This window comes from Malurus melanocephalus, unplaced genomic scaffold (genome assembly GCF_030028575.1).
Source record: "Malurus melanocephalus ecotype Western Australia unplaced genomic scaffold, MMel_1.1 scaffold_876, whole genome shotgun sequence".
NCBI lineage: Eukaryota > Metazoa > Chordata > Aves > Passeriformes > Maluridae > Malurus > Malurus melanocephalus.
This window is the reverse complement of record NW_026624108.1, coordinates 145,116-154,091: the sequence shown is the minus strand read 5'-3', so window position 1 is coordinate 154,091 and position 8,976 is coordinate 145,116. Positions and strand designations below refer to the sequence as shown.

The 8,976-nt window shown below is 61.6% G+C and overlaps 1 protein-coding gene across 1 annotated transcript; it reads left to right on the top strand.

Moving 5' to 3' along the window:
* Window positions 1–1,008: 1,008 nt before the first annotated feature.
* TMEM59L (transmembrane protein 59 like) lies at window positions 1,009–2,327 on the top strand (the record flags this gene model as incomplete). Its single annotated transcript, XM_057385822.1, has 5 exons — window positions 1,009–1,179; window positions 1,267–1,378; window positions 1,643–1,754; window positions 1,873–1,990; window positions 2,160–2,327. Coding segments are annotated over 5 exons (675 nt in total), but the record flags the coding sequence as incomplete, so codon positions are not given.
* Between the last annotated feature and the right edge of the window lie 6,649 nt (window positions 2,328–8,976).

Here is an 8,976-nt window from a genome sequence, read left to right as displayed (position 1 = left end):
GAGGTGAGAGGATCTGGCTGGGGATCGTGGCAGATTCCCCCCCGGTTTGATTTGTTATCCTTCCCAGCAATTAGCAACGCTTTCCCCTCCTACATTTAATTAATCCAGCTTYTGCCCAATTAATTAAATTAGACTTTGGCCCAAGGAAGAGGCTTTTGGCTTGGTGCACATGCGGGCAAAGATGAAAAAGAATAAAAAGAGTGAAAAGCTCTTTTGCAAACCCCTTTGCAGCCTGGTTTTGAGACATTCCCGGTGTCCAATCCCATTTCCAAGGCCGGGGATGAGCATCCGGGGCTGACCGGGGGTGACAGGGAGGGCCCTCGCCCCCTTCACCCACCCAGCACGTTTTTGCCCGGGTTCCCAGRCGAGCAGGCCAAGCAGATTTAGCATAATAATTAGATACAGAATCTGACCTATTTATTTCCTGTTTGCTGGTTTGACCGTGCAAGGGGCTGTCGGAAAATGTTCGGAGCCAGTGGCAGGGAGCAGCCAAGCGGATTCCAGCAGGGATGCTTTAAAAATAACAAACTGCCGCGACGGCCAAGAATCCAGGGCACCGAGAGGCTGCCAGGAGAGCAACGCCCTCGGCATCGCGGCTGCTCCGCTCCCATTGTCCCCGGCAGAGGAGGGCGATCCCCGCCCGAGGGGACGGTCCTGGGGTCGGGGGATGGCTCCAGAGCCGGGTGGGCACCCCAGGGATCGCAGTCCTGGCCTGGGGACCCTCCTGGGGACCCTCCTGGGGTTTGACCCCATCCATGGGATCCTCCTGGGGACCCTTCTGGGGTTTGACCCCATCCATGGGACCCTTCTGGGGACCCTCCTGGGGTTTGGCCCCATCCATGGGATCCTCCTGGGGACCCTCCTGGGGTTTGACCCCATCCATGGGATCCTCCTGGGGACCCTCCTGGGGTTTGACCCCATCCATGGGACAAGCAGGATGGACTCCAGCCCCGAGCACCCAGCCAGGACCCCGGGGTGGGACGCGTCCCCCCGAGGGGACAGCGGTGACGCGATGTCCCCGCTCCTCTGCAGAGCCTGGAACTGAAGCTGCCGTCCTTTTCCGTGTTGGATTTGGTGTCCACCTTCTGCAACGACATCGTCAGCTCTGCCCAGAGCTTCATCTCCTCCACCTGGACCTTCTACCTGCAGGCGGACGATGGCAAGGTCGTGGTGTTTCAGGTGGGGCTGTCCCAAGGACCCTCTCGGGGGTGCCGAGGGGGTGGGGACCCTTCCTCACTGCCCTCTCCCCTTTTCCTGCCCRTCCAGTCCCAGCCTGAGATGGAATACCCAGCACCCGAGGCTCTGGAGATGCAACCAGCACAGCCGGGATCGGGATCGGGATCGGGGTCCAGCCCTCGCCTCCCCCAGCCCCACACAGGTGCGGGGGGTCCGGGCTGCGGGGAGGGGCTGGGAGCCTCCGAGCCCTCCTGGCTCCCGTCCGACTTCTCCAGAGCTGAACAAATTTCCCGTTTCTCGGCTCTGGTCAGCTTCCCACACCCCACCCACGCCGGGGGGCTCTGTGTGGGAAGCTGCGGGGATCCCGGGGGGATAGGGGACCCCAATCCCGGGCTGGCAGGGGGATGGGGAGCCCGGAGGGTGTCCCAAAGTGGGTCCCGGTTCAGCGTGGCCTCTCCCCTCGCAGGCTCCCGGGTGAACGGGGACAAACCCCCCGTGAAGGAGGCGCGGGGCAAAGGCAAGGCGCGCCCCGCGGAGCCCCCGCAGCAGGAGCACGATTTCCTGGGCTGCATGTCCAAGTAGGTGCTCAGGGACCGGCTGGGCGCGGCCCCGCGGATCCCCCCGACCCCAAATGCCGCCCGTGCCCCGCCATAAACCCGTCCCTTCTCTTTGGCGGGGGGTGGTGGGGTGCTACAGGCGCTCGGGCCTTCCTCGCTGGATCCTGGCCGCCTGCCTCTTCCTCTCCATCATGGTGATGCTGTGGCTCAGCTGTGCCAGCCTGGTGACCGCGCCCGAGCAGCACGTCAAGACCCAGGTACGGGCTGGGCACGGCCCCCGGAGTGCCAGGGACACCCGTCACGGCCGGGAGGGACAGGGCAGTGCCCCGTTTGGGGTCCCTGTCACCCCGCGGGGTGTAGGCATAGCCATAGGAGGGTCCTGCCCCCCGTTCGGGCGCTGCACGGCTCTGTCTGCCTCTGTTCCAGCCGCTGAGCATCAACGGGGACAAGGAGTACCTGGAGGACCTGGAGGGCCCCGGCGCGTTCCCGCTGCCGCCGGTCATCGCCGTCACCCTGTGCCCCGCGCACGGCGGGGAGGACGCGGGGCCGCTGCCGCTCAAGGTCGACCTGGACAAGACCATCCTGTAGCGCTCCTAGCCCTCCCCACCAGCTCCTCSTCCCTGGCACCATCCCCTGGCATCGCCCCCGCCCCAGCCCCAGCCCCGCTGCCCCTCCGGCCGCCCCGGGGCCATCTCCCGGTCCCATCTCCGGGTCCCGCTCGCTCCGGAAGCCGAGAGCGGCTCTGCCTCCTGCAGGGATGCGCCCTGAGCTGCGATCGCGGCTCCCRGAGCCCCGAGCGGAGCTGCCAGGCCGGAGAGAGCCCGTCCCGGAGCGGGACTCGCTGTCTCCTCCCGCCCGGAGYCGCCGGGGCCCCGCAGCCCTCCGGGCACGGCTCCAGCGCTGGGCAGGAGGGAGCCGGCTGCGGTGGGGGATGGAGAGAGGGAATCTGCAGCCTTCGGAGCTTTGGCTCGGCACATCCCCGGCCTCCCACCTTGGGCTGAGCCTCCGAGGCGCCGGCCCCGGCCCTGGGAACTCCCTTCCGCCGGCCGGAGCCGATCGCCTCGGGGAGCCCAAACGTGGCGAATGGATTTGGCCTTGGCAGCCGGAGCCGGGAGCGGATCCCGCCGCCTCCGTGCCCACGCGAGCRCCCAGCCGGCCCCTTCCCGGAGCTGTGCGGGGGCCCTGCCATGGCTCCTTCCCCTCCCCGATCCCTGATGGCCTCGGGGAGCTGGTCCCGCTGCCAGCGAGTTGCTGCCGGGACCAAGCAGGGGATGGGGCGGCGTTTCCCCGACTCCAAGCTCGGACAGGAGGTGGGAGCTGCTGGGACGGCTCCATCCTGGGCTCGGCATCCCTGCCCGACGGCGGGGGCGGCCCGTGGGGCTGTAGYTGATGGCTCTGTGTCCCGGCGGTGACAATGGGACCGAGCAGGGACCCCCCTGGCTCACCCTGGCACAGCCCCTGGGCATGGAGGGGTCCCCTCCCTCCCCATCTCCCCTSTCCCATTCTCCACCACTCGATTTCATGCATCGTTTCGTGGTTTGATTTGCACCGGCATGCGGCTCCCCGGCCCCCGGCGCCCCACGGGGACAATCCCGTGCTGGGGACACGGCCCCGCCACCCCCGTGTCACCTATCGCGTCTGTACAGATTAACTTATTGCCCGCGGTCCCCTCCCGTSTCGGGGTTTGGGGCTCTCTCCGTGTGCCGGGGGGCCCTGGTGGGGCGGGGGGTCCCCATCCCCGCCGGTTTTGTGCTGCTCCCATCACTTCCACCCATCCCACACATCTGGGTTTGGGGAAGCGGGTTGGGGGGATGTGGGGGGGTCTCGTGTCCGTTTCGGGGTCCGCTTTTCGTCGTCGCTTTTTTGGCCGCGTGTGAAGCTCGGTGGAGCCCGCGATGCTCGGGCGCTGCCCCGGTCCCTGGCCGGGAGCTCCGGGGGAACGCGGAGCCCTCCCCGAAGGGCAAACCCAGCCCCGAGCTGCGAGCGGGAATCCAATAAAAGGTTTGTACCGGAGCTGGGCGAGTCGGCGGCTCGGTGGGGCGGGATGGGAGCGGGTTTGGTTCCCGCACGGGGCCCAACCGTGTCCAGCGGGTCCCAACCGTGTCCAACACGTGTCCCCTCCTGTCCAGCGGGTCCCAACCGTGTCCAACACGTGTCCCCTCCTGTCCAGAGGGTCCCAACCGTGTCCAACACGTGTTCCCTCTGTGCCCAGCGGGTCCCCTCCTGTCCAGCGGGTCCCCTCCTGTCCCCTCATCCCCTGAGCCCAGGGATGGCTCCGGAGCGGAGCAGGTGCCACCCTGTCCCCGGTCCCCACCCGCCCGGCCAAAGCAGAGCCCGGCACAAGAACTCGCGGCCGAGGGGAGCGAATCCCCTCTCCTCCCGGCCTTCCAGCGATGGAGAGCGCCTGTCCCTGGCTGCGCTCCGAGGCCGCTCCGCTGCCGCACGGGCGGCACTGTTGGTGCTCAGCAGCTGCTCCGGGCCCGGCCGGCGGCACCGCGCTCTGCTCTGACATTTGAAGACGGGGAATGATTTGGCTCCGTCAGCCTCCCCTTCCCCCGCCGGGCCCGGAGCCGTCCCTCGAGCCGGGCTGGAATGTGCGTGGTAGGGACAGAACCAATCCCATTAGCACCAGGAGATTGTTTTTCCTTTGGTTCTGTTGYTGTTGAGCCGCCCGCGGCTCCGGCTCCTCGGGTGGGTCGGAGGGAGCAGGACGGGCACAGGACACCCATGGCTGGGTTTTCCCGTTCCTGGCGCGGTCCTGCCCTGCGCGATTCCGGCAGCACCGGGAGGTTTCCATCCTTGAAGGCCGGGTGAGCTCTGTGGTGGCTCCAAGCTCGATCCAAAGGAGAGTTTGTGAGGGAAAGGGCTCAGCTCCACCTGCGGGGTCAGGACGGTGCTTTCAGCCCCTGTCCAGCTCTTCGTCCCCCTCCCCATCCTCACTCCATCCCTGGGTGGGCATTTATCTCCTCTGGGGTTAAAACTCGCAGCTCTGCGTTGCTCAGGAGCTCAGGATCACAGCTTTGTGATCACGGGAGAGGCAGTGGGAGCTGCTGGAACATTCTGCAYCATCCCAAGGATCCCAGCGCTCTTCCCGAGCGGAGACATCCCGGAGGGACGGCCCAGGGCCACGGGAGCACAGGGGAACGGGGTGAGGAACGGGGGCAAACGGAGCAGGTGGCAGGAGGGGACGGAAATCCGCGCCTGGCCCGGCTCCTGCGCTGCAGCGTGCGAGCCCGGTGGAGCCAGGCCAGCTCCCGGCAGCTGAGATCTTCTGGAGGGCACAGCAGCAGCCCAGCGTGGCCACCGAGCGCTGCCGGGGGCCTGCTGACCCCAAACACAGCCAGAGAGACCCCACAGCTCTCAGCGGGCACCGCGGGCACGGGGAGCCGGCCASAGCCCAGGGGGAGATGCCACGGGGTCTGTGCTGGGGATGGGAACCGAAACTTGCTGGGTTTGTGCCACTTTTGGAGGCTCCTGCTTGGCACAGACCCATCTGGGGTCAGCTGGGGAGCTGTGGCTGGACATGCGGACACGTGGAGGTGAGGATGGACATGTGGACATGGATGGACATAGAGGTGAGGATGGACATGTGGACATGAGGATGGGCACATGGACATGGATGGACACATGGACATAGATGGACACAGAGGTGAGGATGGACATATGGACATGGATGGACACATGGACATGGATGGACTCACAAAGGTGAGGATGGACACATGGACATGGATGGATACAGAGGTGAGGATGGACATATGGATATGAGGATGGGCACATGGACATGGATGGACACACGGATCTGAAGATAGACACACAGATATGAGGATGGACACACGGACATGGATGGACACACGGATGTGAGTGTGAACACACGGATGTGAGGATGGATACACTGATGTGAGGATGGACACACGGACATGGATGGACACACAGATATGAGGATGGACACACAGATGTGAGTGTGGACACACAGATGTGAGGATGGACACACGGATGTGAGGATGGACACAGATGTGAGGATGGACACATGGATGTGAGGATGGACACACGGACATGGATGGACACACAGATATGAGGATGGACACATGGATGTGAAGATAGACACACAGATGTGAGTGTGGACACACGGATGTGAGGATGAACACACGGATCTGAGGATGGACATGCGGATCTGAGGATGGACACATGGACATGGATGGACACACGGATGTGAGGATGGACATACAGATCTGAGTGTGCCCACACCAATGCTCGCCCCAAGGCTGTGACCCACTCCAGGCTCAGGGTCCCCCCGTGCCCTCACCCCCAGCGTGGGCTGGAGGAGGTGATCCCACCCCAGCCTGCCTTTACTCTGCTTTTGGGGCCACACACCACGAATTTTGCTTCCCCCGTGAAAGAAGAAGAGAGGGAGCGGGGAGGAAAAGGCGTCGGCTGGAAAAGGCTCCGGCCGCCTGCTGGGGCGAGTGGAACCAGCGAATTTCATGCGTCTCGTTGCTCTCCTCCCGCTCGCAGGGCGCGGAGCTCACACTCGGAGTTTATCCACGATTAACGCTGCTCCACGGGGTGGGTGACGCTGTCTGGGGAGGGAGAATCCCACCGGGAATCCAGCCCGTCCAGGGGGAAGGAGAGGATGATCCATCTCCATTAGCCTCAAACATCTCCACGGGGAAAGGATAAAAGGGAGGAGAAGGGCTGGTCCATCTCCCCCAGCACCCCCCAGGCTGTGTTCCTGACCTTCCCTGGGCTCTGGGCTCGCCAGGATTACACAGGGATTAGCGGGGAGCAGCRGAGCAGAAACGCAGAGGGAATAAAACCAGGGAGAAGCGCTGGCACTGAGAAAAAACCCAGCACGCCCTCGGGGCAGGCGGGAGATGGGGATGGGACAYGGCCAGGGAAGGATGAGGGAGCTCATGGCAGCCTCCTCCTCAACAAGGGAAAACAAAGGAGCAGAGAGGCTTTGTTGTGCTGGGAAAAATCTCACAAAAATCGGGGAAAAAACCCTCCTGGATGGCGGTGCAGTGAGGAATTGCTGCTCCTGAGCAGGATGAAGTGGGGAGGTCGGGGGGAAAGGCAGCGCTGCCAGCTCATGATTTTGTCATTACTCTCGCAGCGTTGGCCGTGGATTTTAAAGCCCAGCTGTGGGAGCCGTGGGATACACAAGAGCTTGGCTTGCAGCACAAGGTACACAGAGAGACCTCGTGTTTTGCAAGGGGAAAAAAAAAAAAAAAAAAAAAAAAAAAAAAAGGTGAAAATATGACTCAAATACATCCCGAAGGCTTGAAATCGAGATCAGAAAGAAGAGGAATGTAAATAGTTTGGAGTTTATTCTCTTTTTTTTTTTCTTCTTTTTTAACCCAGTCCAGTTAGAGCTGTGATTTTCCAGGCAGACCACCGCTCTCCACGGTAGGAATTCCAGGCCTGCCTGGATGGGCTGCGTGCATGGGATAAATATATTACAGTTGTTCGAGTCGCTGGGATCGCTGCACCATAAAACTCACCTCAGATAGAAGGCAGGCAGCTCGGGGAATGGGGGCTAAGTGCACTCAACRAATAACGAAGGGAAATAAAAATAAATATCAAATGGCCCATAAAATCAAACAATAACGGTAACTAAAAAGTTCCTGGATTTGCTGCCAGAGGTGAAATCCCATCAGCGATGTGAAATAACGAGAAATTCCCCCCTCCTGGTTCCTGCTCCACATGACACCAGTCAGCGTGCCTGGTCACCAGAGTAGTTATGGAATACATCTTCCTCCCAGGGCCTTATAAATGCATTTTTTCCTGCTTTGAGAGACCTTCTGGGGTTCGGTTTAAGCGGGATCTGGGGAACACGTGAAAGGCATTTACAGGATCCAGCCCGGCCCCGCTTTTCCTGCAGGGGAAGCAGAGGTGCAACGTTCACATCTCCCATGGCTGCTCCACCTGGCATGGCTGGGACAGAAATAGCTGCACTCAGAGGATCAGCACGAACACAAAAGTAATAAAGAGAAGCGTTTGTTTGAAGTTTTTCACAGATCAGGGCGTGCTGATCAGATGAGGAGCGGCTGAGAGAGCGGGGAAAGGAGAAATSGAGGGGGAYCTGGTGGCTCTGCACAGCCCYSRMMRGRARGGRMMRSYTTKGGGWYSGGRWYYKSYYCCMRGGGACAACGGGACAAAGGGGAACGGCYTTGAGCTGCACCAGGGGAGGATATTGGGAGAATTYCTTCATGGAAAAGGTGATCAGGCYTTGGCAGAGACTGCCCAGGGGGTTTGGAGTGCCCATCCCTGCAGGTGTCCCAGGAATTCCTGGATGTGGCACTGAGTGCTCTGGGCTGGGGACACGGCGGGGATCGGTCACAGCTCGGACTCGATGATCTCAAAGGTCCTTTCCAACCTMAACAAAGCCGCCGTTCCACCGAGTGGCCCCCGGAGGAAGGGGAAGGTGTCAAATGAAGCCGAGCTGGAAGCGGGACAACCACGAGGGGCTGGGAAGGAGGGGCAGGAGCCCCCCCMAAAAAACAGCACAGCACTGGGAGAACACCCGGGGAGAGCTGGGGGGAGTTCCTGCAGCCCCAAATTCCAGAGGGGACAGGGGATGGAGTGCCAGGAGGGTCCATCTGTGTCCTCTTCACGTGCTGACATCTCCTCCTCTAAAACTCCTCCTCGTGTCTAAAACAACAAAGCCCCAAAGTCCTGGCCGGGGTCTCCGTGTGCTGCAGCGACCCAAAAAGCAAATTAATAAGCAACTGCTTCCCTTTCTCCCCAAGGTTTTGCGAGGCTTAATTAATGAACGTCTGTAAAACGCATTTGGAGCTGGGAATGAAATGTGCTGTGGAAATGCCAAATATTTTTAATGCTCCAGCAGATTTAGGAGGTTTAAATAAGAAAAATACACAGCTTTTCCTCTCCCGAAACAGATTGCTCCCCTTGAAGCAAAGAGCCTCCAGAACATGAAGTTTTCATCAGGCTGACTTGAAAGGGTGTTTTCACGGCTTTCCAAGCGCGTTTATTCTCATGGACGAATTCCCCCCGTTCCCCTCTACAGATGTGGACACCGAGCATGGGAAATCAAAGAAATCTACCCCCGGCCGTTGGCAGGGCCGGCGCTCGGAACAATTTCCTGATTCGCAGCGCCGGCTGGAATGCCCTCCGGAGCAGATGCGAGCCGGCTTTGGGAATTACACGCAGGGAGCGCGGTGGCTTCGGGAGGGCTGGCAGAGCTCTGCTGCCGACCATGTGTGGGGACGGGGACGGGGACGGGGAC